This window comes from Xyrauchen texanus, chromosome 15, assembly GCF_025860055.1.
Source record: "Xyrauchen texanus isolate HMW12.3.18 chromosome 15, RBS_HiC_50CHRs, whole genome shotgun sequence".
In the NCBI taxonomy this organism is placed as follows: Eukaryota; Metazoa; Chordata; class Actinopteri; order Cypriniformes; family Catostomidae; genus Xyrauchen; species Xyrauchen texanus.
This window is the reverse complement of record NC_068290.1, coordinates 28278618-28301151: the sequence shown is the minus strand read 5'-3', so window position 1 is coordinate 28301151 and position 22534 is coordinate 28278618. Positions and strand designations below refer to the sequence as shown.

The window sequence follows — 22534 nt, the reverse complement described above, 5'->3', positions numbered from 1 at the left end:
TAAGATGATAATAATAATAATAATCATAAAAATAAGTCTTAATAAATTCCCATGTGTTCCCAAAGTAATGCTGACAAATGTGTGTTCTCAGGGAATATGTTTGTATTGCGCTTGGGTAATACAGTTAATGCTGCCTAAAGAAAAGAAAATAAAACTAAATTTTAGGTTCAATGTGTCTTGTATTATTTTATGATTTAATCACTTTTGTCTTTGTTCAATATATATATATATATATATATATATATATATATATATATATATATATATATATATATATATATATATATATATATATATGTGTGTACACTTCCAGTCAATAGTTTTGAAACACTTACTTAATTTCACATTTTAGAATAATAGTAAAGTCATAAAAACTATGGAATAACTTTAATGGGAATATGGAAATTATGTTGTGAAATCCATAATAAGTGGAAGCTATGTTATATTTTAGGATCTTCAAAGTAGTCACCCTTTGTCTAGATTTTGCAGACATGTACTCTTGACATTTTCTCAACCAACTTCTTGAGGTATCACCCTGGGATGTCTTTTAAACAGTGTTGAAGGAGTTCCTATCTATGTTGGGCACTTATTGGCTGCTTTTCTTTATTATTTGGCCCAAGTCATCAATTTCAAAAACTTTTTTTTTTAATTACATTTCTGTTTTATAATGAAATAAATGAATATAGTGGCACAGTTATATTTTTGTCTACAAAACTAATTTCAAACATTTAAGCATACACCTTCAGCTCAAAAGAATTTTAAAAAGATCATGAGAAACATTTCAGTCAAGTGTTTCAAACGTTTTGACCGGTATTGTGTGTGTGTGTGTGTGTGTGTGTGTGTGTGTGTGTGTGTATATATATATATATATATATATATATATATATATATATATATATATATATTATTAAACCTGCAGTGTTGCGTTCACAATGCGTAAGAGGGAACTGCTCCGTGGAAATAGAATGAAACTCACGGCACCTTCTGAGATGATCATTTGCAACATTCTCATAGACAACATTATTCTTGCAAACAGTTTCCGATGAATAAAACAGTGAAAAAAGAGTTATAACACTTTACATACACATGAAGGATTAGGAGGGTTACTTTTCAAATGTATTCTACTACAGATTACAGAATACATGCTGTAAAATGTAATTTTTAACGTATTCTGTTAGATTACTCAAGGTCAATAACATATTCTAAATACTTAGGATTACTTCTTCAGCACTGGTAGATATTTTCTCTTGTTTTTACTATAAAAACTCTGCCAGTACAGTAAGACAAAATACACATGTTAAAAATACATTCTCTGAAAAAACTAAATATCTTATGCAGTGTTGTTTCTAAAACAAGAGTAATCAAATTGATCATGTTTTAAGAATTTTTTGATATTTTACAGGAATAAAATACTAAAATTATTATCAAGAATATGAATTTTGCCCTAATATCAAAGATCTTACTAGAAAAATAGAAATTGTGATTCAACGTGAATTTTCTTGATAAAAATAAAATCATATGAAAGCGTTTCACCGCTGCTCAAATGCACTTTGGATCGCATCATTTAATTTATATAATATATATTATACTTTTTGAATGTAACTGTATTCTAAATTCCAATTATTTAAATTGTAACTGTAGTGGAATACAGTTACTTATATTTTGTATTTTCAGTACATATTCCCGTTACATGTATTTTGTTACTCCCCAACCCTGTGCTCATGTTCTATGAGACAGGCTTGTGCTGCACGCCTCTGAACAAATAGCGAATCAGACACAAGCTGATGGCTTTTCTGTTCTTAAATGATCAAATATAATAAAGTTTCTTCAAGAGTGTGTCTATGTGACTAACAACATTTCTTGTCATGTGTCACTCCGAGACTTCTTACAGATCACCCGCCTATTGCGGGTAGATGAGCAAAATTACTCATGCATAAAATACCTGTATTCAGACGTGTTGCTTGCGAACTGGATTGAACCTTGTCGCATTTGGTGGGTGGCAGGTGCTATTTCACACCCTGGGTGCACATAAAAAAAATGAATGTTTGTAAAAATCACTTATCAGATAAAGTTATTTTTAAACAAGGCTTGGAGAAGTGCATTCATTGCACACATATCAAATCAGACGTGCATCGGTGGCTTTTCTTTCATCTGTTCTTCAAAATATAATCACACATGTTTCGTCATACGCACATCTTTGTGTTTAATTTCTTGTCTTATCACTATGAGAAGTCTTACAGGTCACCCTTCACAGTGGCTGGTACATCACCAAAATTACCCACCACTGTGCATGAAAATCCACATTTGGCTGGTGTTAATTTCAAACCTTGTTCACCAGGAGTAGGCTGTATGACAAATTTGGGAGAAAGGAGATCAAAACTTTGTTATAGACTTCAAGTTTTTCAATCACACCCACACATTCTGCAGCAATTTTAACAAAGAGCCACTTGTGGGTGTGTTCAACATATGCCTTTAGAACAGCCCATTTAAGCACAGACAGCCCTGGGTTCCACTTTATATTAGGTATCGTTAACTACTATGTACTTACATTAAAATACATACAATACAATGTACTTATTGAGTAACTATGTTGTTCTGCAAAGTTGAGGTATGGGTAGGGTAAGGGGTTAGGGTTGGGGTAGGGTTAGGATTAAGATTAAGATTAGAGGTAAGGTTAACAGCGTAACTATAGATGTAATTAAATGTAGGTATTTTAAGTGTAAGTACAATGCAGCAGCACATATGTGCATATTAAGTACATTGTATCAAATACTTAAGTACATAGTAGTTAAAGACACCTAATATATAGTGGAACCCAACCCAGTAGAAGCAGTAACTGCTAATTATATGCTTTGTACTGAATGCACAGTAGTATGTGTTATTCTCAACATATGTGTACGTTCCTCATCTTTCCCTGTGTTCAGGATGTGCTGAGTTCAGTAGGTGGGATGGGGGCTCTTCTGCCTCTGCTGGAGCAGGTGTGTTTACTGGAGCAGGGTGAAACTTTTGGTCAGGAGACATCAGATCTTCTTGGGCCAGAGCTCACATCCTCCAGGGGCCCTGCCGCCATGCTACTTCCACTGGGAAAGTCATCTGGTCAGTACTCTGCTGGATCAAAATCTCATTCAAAATTTACAACCCTTTTGTTTGGGCTGTATTGTGCTGCTGAACCGCTTTGGGAGAATCTCTACCTAGAGCTGTGGGCTAGCGGTTAGTACACATGCTCCATCAAATTGATCTGTGGTGCTCATACAGTGACACAAGTTTGAATCTGACTTGCCACATTTCCTCCTCTTTTACTTATCATTCCATCTCTTTGGTTTTCTATAAATAAAAATACCAACAAAATGTGGATCAACTTGTATCACTACAGCTCTATGTGTAGAGCTATTTTAGTTTACACAGTGTTTAAATAAAGCTGTGCAGCAAATCTATATAACTGAGTTTCAGCTTTGTGCTTTCCTCTGCCCCAGTGTTACAACATAAAATATTAACAGCATGTTATCTTGGCTCTTTAGAGCTGCTTTACCCATTGATGTCCTGCATTTTCTGTAATTACAGTATGAGTCACTATTGATATTTTTGACTGTGCTGTATGATTTTGCTGTAAGGTAGTGATTCATGAAATTGTGTTTGCGTGTATACATTAAATGTTTTTTGCTAGGCTGCAGTCGAGTATGTGTGTTTGTATGTTTTTTACTTGTATTTTCCATTATCTTGAGTAAAGGTTTTTTTTAATACTGAATTCTGTTGCAGTTATGATGTGTTGCCCAACTGAAACTGATTTCTGATGTGTGTGTGTGTGTGTGTGTGCGTCAGAGGGGCGTTTAGAGAAGAACAGTGTGGCAGCGTTTTTGCTGATGGTTAAGAACATGCTGCGCAATCACCCAGCCAATCAGGAGAGTCTGCTTCAGTGCCATGGGCCGCCCATCATTGGAGCCATGCTCGGCAAGGTACACACACACATATGTTTATTTTGCTAAAAGGGGAAAAAAGTCCCCTAAAGGGGAACTTACTCTATACTTCTATTGTTTTTTTTAAATTCTAATAGTTATTATAATTTACTGTTGGCTAACCCTACCCATAAAAGAAAACTATTTCAATTTCTTTATCGACTGCCCACTTGTCATAGCTCATGTTTGTGAACAATTATGTAGCAAAGTACACACTCACACAGTAGTCGATAGAGAGGGCGTCTAGCAAGGACATATTGGTATATGTGACTTCAAGGCGGAGCTTCCTCTTAGGGGAAACACTTGTGCTAACTATCCCACGATATTGTACAATACACACACAACCACACATTCTCATATCTCACAATCCTTTAAGGTTTTATCTGGTGCTGGGGATCTTTGAAAAAATGAATAAGCAAGGTTAGTGTCTGACGTAAGCAAATTCAAATCAAGAGTTTCACTTTTAGTATATGCTGACTGAAAAACATCACACAGCTCTAGCATCTGTCAGAATGACATTTAATTCATAAATAATGCAAAAAAAACAATTTTATTGTGTGGAAGCAGCATAGTTGTGGTATACCAAGCGACTGGTTGAGATTTTGCTATACCAATTATATGTATTTTCATAGTTATCAAAAAAATTATTTAAGGGGTGTTGTTTGGCACCACACATACTGAAGTTTAGTTGCTTTTGTTTGCCGAGCAACTTTGCAACTTGCAACATTAATACAGAATTCACCTGTCACAGGTGTGCATATATCGTCTTTTTTACAATGAATTTGTATGTCTCATCCAAACAGAAGTTAGAGCTGTAACAATGTTATAATATTAGTTTTACTGTTTTGAGTCTTTTGTCTGTTTTTAACTCAAGTGTTACATAATGTGAAGCTGTTTTTTCCCTGATGCCAAATGTAGTATTTATTTGTTCTGAATAATGAAATATATTTAGATGCTGTACCTTTCATTTGTGAAGTATTAAATTGATAAGATTATCCAAAATTGGGTTTTACTACATGGTTATTTAATTATTTAAAGGGGTCATGAAATGCTCTTTTTTTTATCATTTTATTATCTTCCCTGAGGTCCACTGATAATGTAAGTAAAGTTTTTTGGCACCAAAATTTAGTAATATTTGATCATTTTCCACCCTGTTTTTGCACCTCTGTCTGAAACTTAACATAAAAAATTAGATGCCCACAGTTATGATTGTCTAACATCGTGCTGCCCCTCAAATACAGCCGTGGCCAAAAGTATTGGCAGTGACATAAATTTTGTGTTTTGCAAAGTTTTCTGCTTTAATTGTGGTGTTGATTCACATTGTTTCTAGATTATTTGCAAAGCTTGAAACGTATGACTGTTCACAAGCAATACCCGCTGAATATGAGCTGAAATCAAAAAGCAAATATAGTTCAAAGTGGTGCACTAGGGAACGGTTAGAGAGAGAGGATTGTGAAGTACCTTACTTGTTCTCCATTGCTCGGTGCTCCTGCTCCAGTGCTCTCTAGCTGCCCTTCAGACCTGCATGCTGGTTGATGAGCTGCTCGTACTCTAATGCTCATGATTGCACAAGTCTCATTGGCTGTTTCTGGAGAGACTCGCCTCTGATTCCAGTGTTTGCAGCTGGGCCTGTAAAGCCATTCTGGTGTCTCATTTTCAGAGTTGTAACTTGACACTGCGTCTTTTAAAAGCAGCATGAGATAAATTACAATTATCAAAGATGCCTTTGTAGTGCATGTTTATATAAAAAAATTATTCAAAATAGTCCAGATGGGTCCCGTTTGGTGTTCAGGAATAGGAAGGCGACACCAGGCCTGTCTGTCCTGCTCTCTCTCTTTCTGTGTACCAACTGAACGCCATTGGGCGGGGCCAAGATGAGATGACGTAAAGTAGGCATGTATGTTTTTTCGCTGTAGAGGTGTCGTGAAACAATGGGCCCCGTAGTGAAGTAGGGTAGTAGCAGAAGTAGAGAACAAGGCGTTTTTGCAGCTTGGTTTCAATAAATGCATTTATTTAATTGGGGATTAAGTTTTGAGTTGTGAAATTTACAGTATGTTTTTTATTGTAGAGTGAACATTTTTAAATATGTAAAGGAACATTTGTGTCCTCATGACATAATGTCCCCTATAAATAATGTTATGCTAAATTTCCATCAACAATTTTATTTTGGTATATAATGTTATCGTGATATACAGTTTTTGTACTGTAATAAAAATTTAGGTAATAATGCCTACCCCTTCACTGGCGCTTAGGCAAATATCAGTTGTTATGTATGTAATATTTGGAGGAAGAATTTAATTTTCAATAAGTGAAAATTATATCTAGGTGTATTTGTGATGCAGCATGTAATTAAACAGCAGCTGAAGTTCACAGAGCCTCAGACAGACTAATAGATGTGTTCATTTTTCTGATGCACTGTAAAGTCATTATGCAAGCCAATCCAGTGGCTTGCATTGCAGAACCCCAAAGTTACAGAATTATAAGTGATATCAGTTCTGTCTCAGATCAACTATGAATCAAATCATCAGACCTTTAAAGTCCTTTGAAGAGAGTCTTCTCACACTCTGTTTGAGAATTAAAAAACACACACACATGGTTTAGTGTAGCCTTCTTGGCTCATAACCGAAAGGTTGTAGGTTTAACCCTTGCAAGGATTGATCCATTAGCGATCATCAACATTGTCTTTTTTAATTACTAATTTTGTCTTAAAGAATACAATCCTCAGACATGAATGCATACCTTTCCAGATCAACCTTAGTCTTGCACTCCTGTTGTCCTCCAGGTCCCCAGCAGGATGATGGACATGAGGGTGCTAATGGCCTGTCAGTTCCTGATCAAGCAAGTTTCCAACGAGGGCAACAACGCACTGTTATCACAACTGTACCAGTACCTGCTATTTGACTTCAGAATCTGGAGCCACAGCCACTTTGCTGTTTGTCTGGGTAAAAAACTAAAACAAATGCAAAACATCTAAAAAGCAATAGTTATTGCTCCATTTATTAAACTCATTTGAGTTTAATGCAAATAGTAATAAGATAAAGGAACAATATTTTAAATATTGTAAAATGGTTAAAAAAAAAAAAAGAAGAAAAAAAAGAAGAATGTATTAATGTTTTTCTGGTAAAAAAAATTTTTTTTTACATCTTAATACTTGATTTATTAAAAATAATTTTCAGGAAATGCGTCTTGTATGTTTATTTTTCTTACCTTATTGGATAATAATTTGTTCTTGTTTTAAAGCATGAATGAAACAAAAAAAACAAAAAAAGCAAAGTCTTATCATATTTTAAAGGATAGTTCTCCCAAAAATGAAAATTCTCTCATTTACTCACACGCCATCCTAGATGTGTATTACTTTCTTTCTTTTTAGAAGAATATCTTCTCTGTTATTTTATCTTGTTTTGAGGATGTTTTTACTGGAAAACAAGACAAAAACACTGATTAAGCGAACGATTTTTGCAGTGTAACATAAAAATGTTTTTGAAACTACTCACAAAGTGTGTTTAGTGATAAACCCTAATTGCTCTGTCTGTCAGTTGAAGAGAACTGATGAGGAGCAGATTTAAAGACTTTTCATATGCTCTTAACAGCACTTACATTCAGCACTTGCTGTCCTCCAGTGGTGATTTGTCATACTTAATTTTCTTGAATCAGAATCAAGTATGAATGACCCCCAAACTCTTTGCATTGGATATTTCAGACCCAGAATGTTAAATGTTGTTGGCTTTATCTGTAAATTTGTTGGAATTTCAGAGTTGAGAATATGACAGAGTCTGTATTTGTGTTGGTTTGTAGGTCATGGGCAGTACCTAACCACCGTCATCAACGAAGGCAAGCTGAAGACCCGCAAGAAATATGGTGTTCAGTACATACTGGACTCGATTCGGGCACACTACAGGTGTGTTTAGAGCTTAAAATGTGCTTTTAGGATTTGATGTGATAAAATGTGGATGAACATTTTTTTTTTAAGAGTTGTTTGTTATGTTTACAGTACAGAGAAGGATGGCGGTCTTCTGTCTGATGAGAGACGGACGGTGCAGATCTCTCTTTTCTCTCTGTTGAAGGATATTCTGAAATCTCCATCTGCTGAGGAGCTTCACAGTGTACTAGCATATGCTGCTGTAGTGCAGGATGAGCAACAGGTGACCTACAGACACATGGAATACATTTGCATGGACACCAGAAAGCGGGTTATTGCGAGAAAGCGGTGTATTGCGAGAAAGCAGCATTCCGGTATACATGCACTGTATAAGCTCCATACTCTTTACCCCTGTATACATGTTGCTCGGTCAGTGTACAAGCACATATACGCGAAAGTGAGGGACCGTCAAAATGTTACTATGGTGTTTATAAATGGATATAGTTTAGTTTATGTTCTTTTCCCACTGTATTCCCAGAAATGTTTTGTTGACATGTTGGGCTCCATCCTATGGCATTTGTTATTCGGTCTGTTCCACACACATGCGCACTCCAAAAAACTTGTTAGAAAGCCACTTGTGTGTTTACATAGTAACATAAGCCGCTTTCTCCGGGAGAAACCTAGGTGTGTTAAACCACTTTCTCTTAATCTCTGAAGCGGGGTAAGGAAATCGGCATTCTCGTTTACATGATGTTTCAGAATGCCGCTTTCTGCAAAAACCCTGGAATATACCGTTTTCTTAAGTGCATGTAAATGTGGTCACTGACAGCACACTCTCGCTTAAAGATGAAGTATGTAATTATTTGGTGTTAAAATACTTATTTTCCTTCTATCCCAGCTATGTGTTCCATTTGGTGATGCAGAAATTGCACACTTCTCCTTCAACTTTAAGGCCATTTAGATGTTATTGCACTCCTAGAAGTTGACTAAATGTACTTTTAGCACATATTCAAACTTTTCAGTTTTTTGCTTCCTGGAAATAGATCAAAAATATTATTCACTGAAAAGCTCACTAGAATGAGACTGTCCCTTCTACCTAAGAAACTACTTGTCTCCGACTAGCAATAGAGCTGTTCAGATTGTAGCCGGAAGAGAATTTGCCATGGGTTCCTTCTGGATTTTCCTATGGGTTTTTATAATGGGCTTTTTGAACTTATGTGTTAAACATTACTTAACGATACATGGATGTTCTGTTATACAACATAAATTTCACACAGTCGTACATTTTAAAATTGTATTTAATTGCTTAATTGTTTTTTAATACACACGACAGCTTCAAAATTCATGTTTGAGGTATGAAAGCGTGTAGTTTATGTTGGAGAACAAAACATCCACGTATCAAGTAATGTTTACCACAGACCTTATTTAACTCATAAATTCAAAAACCCAATTATAAAAACCCATAGGAAAATCCAGAGCGAACCCTTGGCGAGTTAAACTTTTGAGTTCGTCTACAAATTGATGTCACAGCTGAACATCTCTATAGCAAGTAGCTTGTCATGGTTCATTGCTGTGAATTTTCTGGCTCAGTTTTAAATACACAGAAAAAAGCGCTTGTCAAGTGATTTTACAAAAATAAAACAATTTAAATATGATAAAAAGATAAGATAAAAACAATCATGGGGTCTTTAAAGGTTTTTTGTGTCATCTTAGACTTATAGTGACACCTTGTGGCTTGGATGCAACATTATGCAGAATCAATAGTTTTCAGTTACAGATGCCATTTGTAGAAATTCAAAATTCACAGTCAGCAATTATTAATTGAGTCCAAGAGTTAAGTGTCCAATAACAGAGTACGAAGAGTAGTATTCGACTGGTCATGAGATTCTAAAATGGCAGCCCCCATGAGGGGGACCCTTTCCATGTTGGATAAAACCGCTTTTGAAAAGGTTAATGATATGACTGGTGCTAATCTCGTGTGAGTGGTTATAATTTTTATACATATGTTTCAAAATGACAATTAAGGATATGAGGAAAAAATTACGAAGTGTACATTTTAAAGCATTTAATCTATTCCCAACTAGGACTTAGTTGTTCACAGAATATTCTGTCTGTCTCTGCAGGTGATCAGTGTTCTGGATGTGTTGCACACTATACTGAGGAGTTCTCCTTCTCCACGTGAGCAGGCTGTGACTGTTCTTTTGGAGCGAGGAGTGGAGCAGCTGTACTGTCTGCTGCTCAAACCCAATTTTGGCGATGACGCCCGTGAGAGAGTGTTCAGGGTGAGAACAAATTTTATATAATCAGAATCTTCAAGCTTTACCCTTAAAAAAACCCTACTAAAATCATCTTGGCAAATTGTTTAATTTTCTTTGGTAAGAATACATTTATATCCCAATTTAATGTGCAGAGTCAATTATAAGCAAGCCATTAGTAGTTTGATTTGCAGACGATTGTAAACAATGTGGCTCTGAGACACTATCAAAACATTGCTCTGTTTGTTTTAGCTGTCCTGCATTTTAACTTCTGACTCAACTAATGGTTTGAGGAGGATAACCGATGTTTGTGGTTAACATTGCTCGAAGAGACTTTACCATTTTAGTCTACAATATTCTACAAAGTCATACTTCAACCGTGAATACTGAAGCCACAGTGTGGTTAAAAAAAAGTAGTTGCTATCAAGTTGCTATATAAGAACTACAATGGTTCTCTGCTTAATTACATGTCTTTCGTCAAGCTTGATGTTAAACATTTGACCTTATTTTAATCATAAATCGAAAACTACTATTCTTTAAAAACCCATTAGAATTCCAGAGGGAAAATACTAATTCTCTTACTCTGCTGCAGGTCATGTATAAAGTCCTGAAGAGTGAGCGTGTTCCTGAACGCAGTAAACAGCGCATCAAACTTAAGGACTCCGGCTATCTCGGCCTGGTCTGCTCTTTTGGAGACATCCCCATCACCATGATGACCGTACGCTGCCTGTATGAGCAGGTGCTCGCCACAGGTAAACTGTTGAAAAGGAGTGCAAGGATTTACAACGTATGCTTTAGCGTGCACAATTGGTGATCAGTCTTTTTTGTTGTCTGTTTGGTACAGATTCTGCCCCTAATTTCAGAGACCTGTTGGCTGTTGCGTACCTGTCCCATCGCGCCAACCTCAGTGTTCGACTAGATATCTGTCGTAAGGTGAGTCACTGAGAAAGAAGATTGGTTTTTTTTCAGCTTTTTAATAATAAAAAAAAGTATTAATGATAAGCTCCTCTTCCTAATAGTTCAAGGAGCATTTACCTGACCAGGTAAATGAAAGGTTGTGGGTTCAAATCCTGCAAGGGCTGATCTATGATCTTGTGTACTTGAGCAAGACACTTTACTCCATTCACAATTTACACTAAGAGAAACAATGAGAAACAAATCCTGAAAGATATCATCCAGTGAGTTTCACACTAAAACTGTTCACATCTAAAACACAAGGAATTTTGTTTCGGTAACAAGCAAGCAAAACATGTTTCAGGAAGGTATGTGCTTAAGAAAAAGTATTGGAATTTAAATACAATTACACTGAATATATTTAAGGGATTAAGACCCAAGGCAGCTACTTACCAAATAAATGTCCACATTAATCCAAAAACATTTGAAAATGGCATTTTCGAAACGATCACCATCTAAACTGCCATTTTCAAGCATTTTCCAAAAGTTTCTTGTCCACACTAAAATGTATGAAAATGTTTAAATCTCCTTACTGTGCATGCGAAAAACTGTCGTTCCATGTACGTTCTGAAACACAACTGTCATCATGTTCCATTGCTAGCAGTTCCGAGTAAACTTCCCATCACATTTGAAGGAATGTAATGTGAAGTTTGTTCAAAGTAACATTTATCTTCAACAATGCTCCAAAAGTAAAAACCTGGCACTACAATGTCGCTACAAAATGGGACTGCATCACATGACAACAAACGGCATCATTTGAGATATTTCCATTTTCCCTGTCCACACTACAATGCGAAGGTGGCGTTTTCAAATTCATCCACTAGGGAGAGCGTTTTCGGAAAGTTGCCAAAAATGCAGTTTCAGTGTGGACGGAAGGCCAAAATATAGAGTAAAAGATGCATTTTCAAATGAAAATGTATTTTTGTGGACGTGGCCTAAATATTGCTTTGAGTTGAAACAAGCTTCTCACAGTTCTAGAAAATCATGAAAATATCAGTTTTCCAGGCCTCAAAAGTAATGAACATTAACAAAAGCATAAAAGTCATGGAAAAGTGGAGATTGGTAACCTGGGGTAATGGTAAAATACACAGTTTTGTGGTCATTATAGAAATATATTTGACTGTTGAATGCTTGATTGACCAATCAGAATGAAATATTTAATGGAATATATTTAATAACACTGTATATAATGATAAATATGGTTTTTTTAAATTGCAAAAACATTCGCCACTGATGTGTATAGGTCTTTCGGAATGCATCATTTCAATTTACAATCTCTTTCACAGCAAAATTAGTAAATTAACAGAAATTCTATGTCCTTTTTTCATCCCTGTAGCTCTTCCATTTGATCTACTCCAATGAAGAGTATGTGAAGCAGCTCGCTCGTCAACCTGGATGGCAGGACATTCTTACCAAACTCTACATCAAAGAATCGTATGAGTCTCGCGTTCTCAGCCAATCAAATTCCATATCCAGCCCCACCACCTCGCTGGATCCCATTCTATCCAGACCCGTATTCCGTCGGGAGGACAGTGCAAATGAAAACACCAGTCAGAATGTCTACATTTCCCTTAATGCCCGCCACGAGGAGGAGTACGAGGAGGAGGAAGGAGACATTGCTGCTCAGGATACACCAGAGGGCTACTCCAACCTCTCACTGTCACCCCCGTCAAACGGGCAGCTCAAGAATGACTCCCTCCACTTCAGGCCGTTTGACTCAGCAGAGCGTGGCAGTCGCTCGTCCTTGTTGGACATTCCACAATCGTCCCGCCTGTTGGAGGAGGAGGAGAACGTGTATCAGCCGCTCTCGCCCTTCAGCTTGTCCTTTGATCTGGAAATTAACAATCAGAAAGTACCTCAGACTCCTGCAACAAGTCAGCCAGAGACCCCTTCTCCTCTAGAGCACAATAAATCCTTCCCAGGCTTGAGACCACGCAAGAGTTCCAGCTTGTCCAATGTTCTGGATGAAACAAGCTACAGCACTGAACCACCTACAGACACCATCTCCAACACATCCAACCCACAGGTACATACTCATCAGCCTGAGCCAAGGTGTTTAGATGATAATACAGCTGTCTGAGGGCATAATGCCAGAACAAATTGACAAGCAAGGTTAAAAAATATGTCAACGTTAACAATGTGCCAGGTGTGCTGTTTAATTCATTAAGAAGTCTTTGAATGAGGATGTTGTTTGTGTGCCGTATTCAAGGTTTCATTTGGAGACCTTCTATTAGCAGTTTTTGCTAAGGCAAGCATGTCTATTGCACTATTGCTATTTACTATAATTAAAATGCTTAATTATTAAACATTGTAATTAGCTCTGTTTGTGCTACATACAGGTGCTGGTCATATAATTATATCAAAAAGTTGATTTATTTCAGTAATTCCATTCAAAAAGTGAAACTTGGATAATGTATACATTCATTCCACACAGACTGATATATTTCAAGTGTTCATTCCTTTTAATTTTGATGATTATAACTGACAACTAATGAAAAACCCCAAAATCAGAATCTCAGAAAATTTGAATATTGTGAAAAGGTTCAATATTGAAGACACCGGGTGCCACACTCTAATCAGCTAATTTACTCAAAACACCTGCAAAGGCCTTTAAATGGTCTCTCAGTCTAGTTCTGTAGGCTACACAATCATGGGGAAGACTGCTGACTTGACAGCTGTCCAAAAGACGACCATTGACACCTTGCACAAGAGGGCAAGACACAAAAGGTCATTGCTAAAGAGGCTGGCTGTTCACAGAGCTCTGTGTCCAAGCACATTAATAGAGAGGCGAAGGAAGGAAAAGATGTGGTAGAAAAAAAGTGTACAAGCAATAGAGATAACCGCACCCTGGAGAGGATTGTGAAACAAACCCCATTCAAAAATGTGGGGGGATTTACAAAGAGTGGACTGCAGCTGGAGTCATTGCTTCAAGAACCACCACGCACAGACGTATGCAAGACATGGGTTTCAGCTGTCACATTCCTTGTGTCAAGCCACTCTTGAACAAGACACAGCGTCAGAACACAAAAAGAACTGGACTCCTGCTGAGTGGTCCAAAGTTATGTTCTCTGATGAAAGTCAATTTTGCATTTCCTTTGGAAATCAAGGTCCCAGGAGGAAGAGAGGAGCGGCACAGAATCCACCTTGCTTGAAGTCCAGTGTAAAGTTTCCACAGTCAGTGATGGTTTGTGGTGCCATGTCATCTGCTGGTGTTGGTCCACTGTGTTTTCTGAGGTCCAAGGTCAACGCAGCCGTCTACCAGGAAGTTTTAGAGCACTTCATGCTTCCTGCTGCTGACCAACTTTATGGAGATGCAAATTTCATTTTCCAACAGGACTTGGCACCTGCACACAGTGCCAAAGCTACCAGTACCTGGTTTAAGGACCATGGGATCCCTGTTCTTAATTGGCCAGCAAACTCGCCTGACCTTAACCCTATAGAAAATCTATGGGGTATTGTGAAGAGGAAGATGTGATACGCCAGACCCAACAATGCAGAAGAGCTGAAGGCCACTATCAGAGCAACCTGGGCTCTCATAACACCCGAGCAGTGCCACAGACTGATCGACTCCATGCCACACCGCATTGCTGCAGTAATTCAGGCAAAAGGAGCCCCAACTAAGTATTGAGTGCTGTACATGCTCATACTTTTCATGTTCATACTTTTGAGTTGGCCAACATTTCTAAAAATCCTTTTTTTTGTATTGGTCTTAAGTAATATTCTAATTTTCAGAGATACTGAATTTGGGATTGTCATTAGTTGTCAGTTTTAATCATCACAATTAAATGAAATAAACATTTGAAATATATCAGTCTGTGTGTAATGAATGAATATAGTATCCAAGTTTCACTTTTTGAATGGAATTACTGAAATAAATCAACTTTTTGATGATATTCTAATTATATGACCAGCACCTGTACATGAATGATACCTCAAATCATGTGATTTGTTGAGGAAAGATGTGGTATTACTTTCTTAAGCAATTGGGCTTAATATTTTCACCTGGCGGATAATAAAACAGGCGAAAAAATCATCAGATTTATCATAGGAATATCGTAGTAACTAGGGAGGAGGGCTCTTTTGACTTGGGCCTGTAAGCAACACTCTAGAAAATACCCAGAACATCAGTGCAACCACCCAGAACACCTTAGCAACCATAGTTATATCTCAGGAACAGATTATCATAGAGACTTGAGGGTGGGCTTTTTTGACTTTGGCCAGTAGGTAACTACCAAGCAATGACACAGAACACCCTAGCATCATTGCAGCAAGTCTAGTTTTTAATCTAACAGTTTGAGTTATATTTTATAGTTCTAAGTTAAAATTGTCGCTCTATTTCTCCTGTTAGGCTCCAGAGGAGGAGTTGTGTAATTTGCTGACTAACATCGTGTTCTCTGTGCTGTGGAGTGGCACAGAGGGTCCTGAGGATGTGATATGGAGAGAAAGGGGGCAAGTCTTCTCCGTTCTCACCAAGCTTGGCTCATCTTGCCAGCTGGTGAGGCCACCTGATGACATCAAACGCAGGTCAGAAGCTCAGATTGCAGCTCTAATGCTTTATGTCTATCTATCTATCTATCTATCTATCTATCTATCTATCTATCTATCTGTCTATCTGTCTATCTGTCTGTCTGTCTGTCTGTCTGTCTGTCTGTCTGGGAGACAAGGGCAGGGTGGAGAACTGGTGCTGTTTTTGTTTTTGGGTGTGGCTTCAGCATTGCGTCACCACACAGCTTGTTTTAATTAAATATTTTGTTTTGTGGTTGTGAATACACATGATAAGTAGGTACAGGGGTTACTGTTGCATCACATGTTCTGTGTGTGTTATAGTTTGTTGGAGATGATGCTGGAGTCGTCTCTGTCAGATTTGAGGGACTCTCAGGGTGTGTCCCTGCTGCATGTGCCTTCTTTGCTCTGCCTCCTCAGACTGCTCCAGGATTTCCTATTCGCTGAGGGCACTGACAATCAAACACTATGGAGTGAGAAGGTAAGGAATGGAATACTAGCATTCTACTTATTAAATACTGCGCAGTATACACTGTATACTGCCTACGTTTAAATAAAATGTTATGTAAGACAGATCACATTATACAATGATTAACGTTTTAAACAGTACTGTACTCATTTTTGTTGCATGACCTCAGTAGCATGCCAAGCGAGAGACGTAAATTATTATTATTATTATTATTTTTAAAAATTAAAACGAATTTTGCATTTTTAAACCAATTTTGTCAAAAAGGTCTTATTAGGTCTGATAAAATAAGTCATGAAAGAGATTGCAGCTGATATTGCTTCCGTTTTATTCATCACACCTGAAAATAATGATCAAGGTCAAAGCATTGCACTCAGGGATGCTCTACTGTATGTAGTAGTAGTAGTAAAATGTAGAAGGCCATCCGGGCATGCATGCATACAAAACAAAATTCACACAATGCACAGTATGCATACTATACAGTATACTGCAGAAATAGTGAGTGTAGTATGCTATTCCTGAATATAGCCGTAACTTGTGTTTTAATGCACAATCCTGTTCCACTGTCATAATATGCATTCAAGACCTCCTAAGAAGTTTTTTCTTATGAGGTTGGAAAATGTAAATATGATGTGATTTGCGTTCAAGTAATTTTAGTCAGAAAGAACCTACCCGTTTTGCGATTTCAGATGTCTTTCTCTCTTTTTCACATTTTAACATAGGCAGAAAACTTTTTTAGCACCAATGGAACAAATTTCGGAACAGAGCCATGCATTAGGTGTGTAATTAATGCTTTATCTACCAATTTTATCATTGTTGTGAGACCAGATTTAATGACGGAAATGTAGTTTTGTTGCAAACGCTTGTTGCTGCATACACCAGCTAAATGAGTATAATTTTCTGGCAAGTTTTATTCTACTTTAACAGTACAAAAAATGCATACAAACTTAACTGCACAGTCAAAATCCTCAAGTAAAACTGAATTATTACCAATAACAATTTGCTTCTTCCAACATTATTCTTAAATAATAATGGACATGGCCCCAACTTGGAAAGTCGTGGCTCGAAAATAAATCCAGAGTTTCCCACTTGTAATTATGACTTTATGGTGGTGTTTATGTGTGATTAACTTGTAAATACAATCTTTCTGACTTTCTGACTTGAATGCACCAGTAGTCTTTGACAAAAGAGGTTGGATGAAATATTTAACATAAACATTCACAATTATAAGGATACAGCTACAATCACTTGCAAAGCATTGTGTAGCCTACATTCATTTGTGAATGAGTGTAGTGCATCTGTGTTTGCGGCAGATATTTGAGGGGGTGGTGAATCTGTTGGACAGGCTGCAGGCATGGCACACGGCCCCTGGATCAACAGGGGCCCCTGAACTCAAAGAGATGTCACTGATCGGCCTGCGCATTATCACTGGATACATTCAGCAGCACCAGAACCCACAGGTACACACACACACTTAAAAAGATACACCAGGGATTCTGGGGTTATTTTTTATAGACTTGTTGTTCTTTAAAAACAAATCTGCTGATAATGTTGATGAACTGAATGATTATTATAACCACAACAATGGAAAATAAATGTAAATAAAATTAACTCATGGTGTTGTTTTTTTTATTGAAGACAAGTCATACTCCCTTCTGCTGGTGGAGTGTTACACGCTGATAATTTTCGTAGTCATATTCTGGATTATTAGATATGTCTTTGGGTTTTAAATAGCTTTTTTAGTAAATAGCTTCAGTTCATTCCAGTGGAGAGCAGATGTCCATATAAGGACAGATGTGTGTGGGGTTTTTTTTTATCATTCTCCTCCAGACTCATAAACCCATGCCACACTCTCTTGAGATCATGTCAATCTGACTGAGGACTTACTGTGGGTCAGTCTGAGAACACATTCTATCCATATGGCTCTTTTCAGTCAGTTGTTCTTTATCTAAACATTAACATGAACGTCATGTCAGCCTATACAGTACTAAGCTTGTAAAGTGCTGTAATTCAGCAACTTCAATTGTTGTTTGAACAAAAAAAAAAAAACATTGATTTTAAGATGTGTTATCGTAACTATACTGTATCATACTATACCGTATAAGCAGGGCCCAAAATTAAAGAAATGTTTCTGGCTGTTAACCTTTCTAACAAGCCATGAAACTGTATATTGCATTATTTTTATTAGCAAATATTAGTAAATTTGTTGACATTTTTAGCTATTTGCATGCATATTTTTATTTGGCCCTTGACCAGTGCTAATTCTGGACTCGGGCACAAGGCTTGAAAAGGCAAGAATATATACATTGGAATGATTCTTTTTATCAAAAAAGCATTAACCAACATACATTTCTGAATGAAACCATGAATGAAAGTGTCACAGTTAGGCATGTAACAATATAAACATTTTATGATATGATGCAGAATCCTTAGTATACAAATGATTATTTAGAAGAAGAAAAATGGAGCCCACAAAATGTTTTCACAAACCTATTCAAGGTTTTGACATAAATGTATTTTAAATCTTAAGTTACACAAGAGTGTCTGACATTGGCAACAAGAAGAGCTTTATAATAAATTAACTTAAACAACAGCACTGCATTTATCAGCAGATTGTTATGAGAAAAACGTTTTCATTTGAATAGCACTTTTCACAATGCACATTGTTTCAAAGCAGCTTTGTAGAAAATTATGTATTAATGTCTGTCACAGGGTAAAAGGGAAAGGAGGAGGCGAGAACCAGCTTGACAAAATAAATAATCTTTTAATAATAATAAAAAAAGACACAAGCATAAACACATGCAGGGCAGCTACCAGTAACTCTTTCTCTTTCAAACTGACACCTCCGGTCACCTTTATCCCTCTTGTTGGCTTGATTAGCCTGATTAGGGGCCGGGTGTGCTTCATTACGGCCCGGCCCCGCCATCCTCCTTGCGTTGAGTGAGCTAGCCCAGTGAGCAAACTAAAGGTGACCATGGCAAAAAAAAACAACTCCTTTCAATAGTTAGTGGAGGGAAACTTTTTTGAAAGGAACCTGACCTCTGGCTTTACCTTATATGTACATAATACAACATTATTTAGTGGTTTGAGCAAAAACCGATCATCACACGAAATTGTTTTGCCCTCTTCACTTGTTTCATTTGACATGTAAACGTTAGCAGTCTTACCAACTTATCAAATAGACACAAGTGTTGTGTTTACAGCCATTTTTATATGCTGGTTTTTGATTGTTATAAGCGTGTTGCTATGCTTGGTTTGAATCACAATTATGTATTTATGTATCACGCAATACATATATCAAATCATGAGCGTCATATCATACGATATGATACAATATTATATTTTTTGGACACCTTTAGTCACAGTAGGTATTCCATGAACTCAAAACATATAAAGAGCTGCTGTGCTAATAGGGATGTCGATTTTAGGTTTGAATCCTTCCTGTGTCATGTTCTTTATATACTAGAGAAAAAGTGTAAAATTCGGAACAAATAATTTCACAATAGAAAATGCTAATTTAAAGAAAAGCCTATTGTGTTCAGAAAATGTTTGTACATGGAAAAAACATGAAACACAAATACCCCTCAAACTGATACAGTAATATGCTAATATAAACATTTAATATTTTCTTTCCTACTGTATCTGCTGTCTTTATCTTTCCATCTTTCTCTCTATATCTCTCTTCCCCTCTCTTTTCACTTACAGGTGTGTGAGATGGCATGTTTAAAGCTGCATATTCTGCTACAGACTGTGTTAAGTTTGTCCTGGGAGGAGGTGTGTTTTCTACTGGGTCGTCTTGGTGCACCTCTTTGGCCTGCAAACTCTGGTTCTGACCTGGCCATCGAGGCTTTGCTGACCCCATTGGTGCCCATTTTCCGCGCACTGCTGGACCAGCATGCAGATCGCACCACCCTTCAGGAGATGCTGCCCAACCTGCCCACCACCAATGGTAGCCTCTCCTTCGCCCAAGACCTCCACAACTACTGCAGCACTGCAGAGTGGCAAGATTTCTACCATAACCATGTCAGTATAACAATACAAATACTCCTCATAAAAAAACAAAAGGGTGAGTCATTTTTTACTCACCCTCATGTCGTTTCAGATCTGCGTGTTTTTCTTTCGTCTATGGAACACAAATGATGTTTAGCAGAATGTTCATGTTGCTGTGTTCCATACAATGAAATCAGATGGTGACCCCGAGCTATGAAGTTCCAAATAGGACAAGAAGGCACCATGAAAGCATAAAAGACTCATGTGCTCTATTCCAAGTCTTCTACGGTCATACGATAGCTTTGTGTGTGGAACAGACTGAAATTTAAGTAGTTATTCACTTGACAGCTGTAGTCACCATTCACTATCATTGTATGGAAAAGAAAAGCTTGGACAGTCTTCTCTATATAAAAAATCTCCTTTTGTGTTCCATTGAAGAAAAAAAGGCATATGGGATCTAAAAGACATGAGGTGAGGAAATGATGACAGAATTTTCATTTTGGGTGAATTATTCCTATAACAGACATATCCTTAAACACACAGTTAGACTTTTGACCTCACTAAGGCATTTATGATAAGTGTCAGTGTCATCTTTAAAAGGTCAAACAAAAAACGCTTTTGTTTTACCTTTTTTGGATGCAAAAAGACAAAAATACGTCTCTTGACTTATTCTCTGTCAAACACAGCATAAGCTTATTTCACACAAAGCTCAATCCTGAAAGACTAATACCCGATTTTTTTTTAAGAAATAACCAATCACCTCATCCTCATTTAGAGTATGCATCATTTAATTTTCTCTGAATTATTTCACTTCTCTAAAGCCATTTGTCTGCCTTTAACAGGTCTAGCATCAGAGTTATAGACCCCAAAACATCATGAGTGAATAACTCGCTCTCTGGACGTGTGTTTGTTTTAACGTGAGGGCACTTTGACTGTTAATCCCGTCCATTGTAGTGATGAACTCTTTATTTAGACCCCTTAGAGATGAAAGCTGCTCATCCAGTGCCAATTCAAGATGGAAAAATCCTGATTTATCCCCCCATCACACAAATCAATAACAACCCATGTGTTTAAATTAAACAGACATTGTGAAGGAGAGCGCTGGAGAGGATTTATGGACAGAGGAGTGTGAGAGCATGTGCTTATAAATCTGCCCTGTTTGGACTGTTTGTATATACATATCACGTGGTGTATTAACATACCTTGAATCTAGAAGTAAACCGTGTTTTATGCCATACCCCAAATGTACACTATATGGCCAAAAGGATGTGGACACCTTCTTTAATTAATGGCTTTGGTTAGGCCAGTAATTCCAGTGATGGCTAATCGTAATGCTACAACATACAGCAACATTCTAGAGAGTTGTGTGCTTCTTACTTTGTGGCAGCAGTTTGAGAATGGGTCCGTTTCTGTTCGAGCATGACAATGCCCCTGTGCGTAAAGCGAGATCCATAAAGAAATTGTTGACTGAGTCTGATGTGGAAGAACTTGACTGGCCTGCACAAAGCTCAGACATGAACCCAATTGAACATCTATGTTTCAACATTGAGGGGAAAGGTAAAGGCAAAGGAGAAATTCATTCACATGGTTTTGAAATAGAAGGAATGGTTCATTTACTTACTCTCATGCCATGTCAAATGTGTATGACTTTATTTCTTCAGCAGAACACAAAGATTTGTAGAAGAATATTTCAGTTTGTAGGTCCATACAATGTAAGCTTTGAAGCTGAAAAAGCATGTAAAGGCAGCATAAAAGGATTCCATTCAACTCAAGTGGTTAAATACATATATTCAGAAGCGCTATGATAAATATGGTGAGAAATTCAATATTTAAGTCCTTTTTTACTATAAATTCTCCTCCCTGCCCAGCAGCTGATGATATTTACAAAGAAGAAATCTTACACCCTGTCTGTCCTGATTTGCGCTGGCACTTCCTTGTGGTGTAGTGAAAATCAGCCCTGCCATTTTAAGGATCCACCACCAAACCCGAACCTGAGAAGATAAAATGGCTGCTTGTTAAAGAGCACACAGTGAGGTGTCACAGGTGTGGGGTGCAGTTGTTTGCAGTGCTGGTGCATGGGGAACATTTGACTGATAATTAGCGGTGTGCACTAAGAAGTGTAGCCAGGATTATTGACAGGACAAAGCTACCGACAATACCATACTGAGATTTGTGTGAAGAGGTATTAGTTCGCTCAATTGCTCTACGACCAAGTTTAAATGGAGCCAAGCATCAGAAGTTGATGTGATCGCTTGTATCTTCAAACCTGCCTAGATTCCCTTGTTTGACTCTCCCTCTGCGCTCCTGCAGCAGCGCCTCACAAACATCGAGGTGCATGCTGACATACTCACACAATCATTTACTTAATGGTTTTGGTTTCTTGATGTTTAATATGAATATGAATATATTAATATTAAATGAATTAAACTGAATTAAAACTCATAAATTATGTTAATTATGTCTGCCAACAACACAAATAAATGACTTAGAATGCTCGTTTGGACGCGTCCGATGTAGACACACTGCAGAGTGACGATGCGACATCGCTCGCCTC

General features: G+C 37.3%; 1 protein-coding gene across 1 annotated transcript in view; it reads left to right on the top strand.

Annotated features, from left to right (window-relative positions):
* The window catches only part of nbeal2 (neurobeachin-like 2), a 99009-nt gene that overhangs the window by 51210 nt on the left and 25265 nt on the right, over positions 1-22534 (top strand). The window contains exons 18-30 of the mRNA XM_052144328.1: positions 2925-3096; positions 3820-3953; positions 6736-6895; positions 7749-7851; positions 7945-8095; positions 9936-10094; positions 10660-10819; positions 10912-11000; positions 12358-13047; positions 15370-15545; positions 15849-16005; positions 17304-17450; positions 19696-20013. Coding sequence (XP_052000288.1) covers positions 2925-3096; positions 3820-3953; positions 6736-6895; positions 7749-7851; positions 7945-8095; positions 9936-10094; positions 10660-10819; positions 10912-11000; positions 12358-13047; positions 15370-15545; positions 15849-16005; positions 17304-17450; positions 19696-20013 — 2616 coding nt within the window. The remainder of the gene's footprint in view (positions 1-2924; positions 3097-3819; positions 3954-6735; positions 6896-7748; positions 7852-7944; positions 8096-9935; positions 10095-10659; positions 10820-10911; positions 11001-12357; positions 13048-15369; positions 15546-15848; positions 16006-17303; positions 17451-19695; positions 20014-22534) is intronic.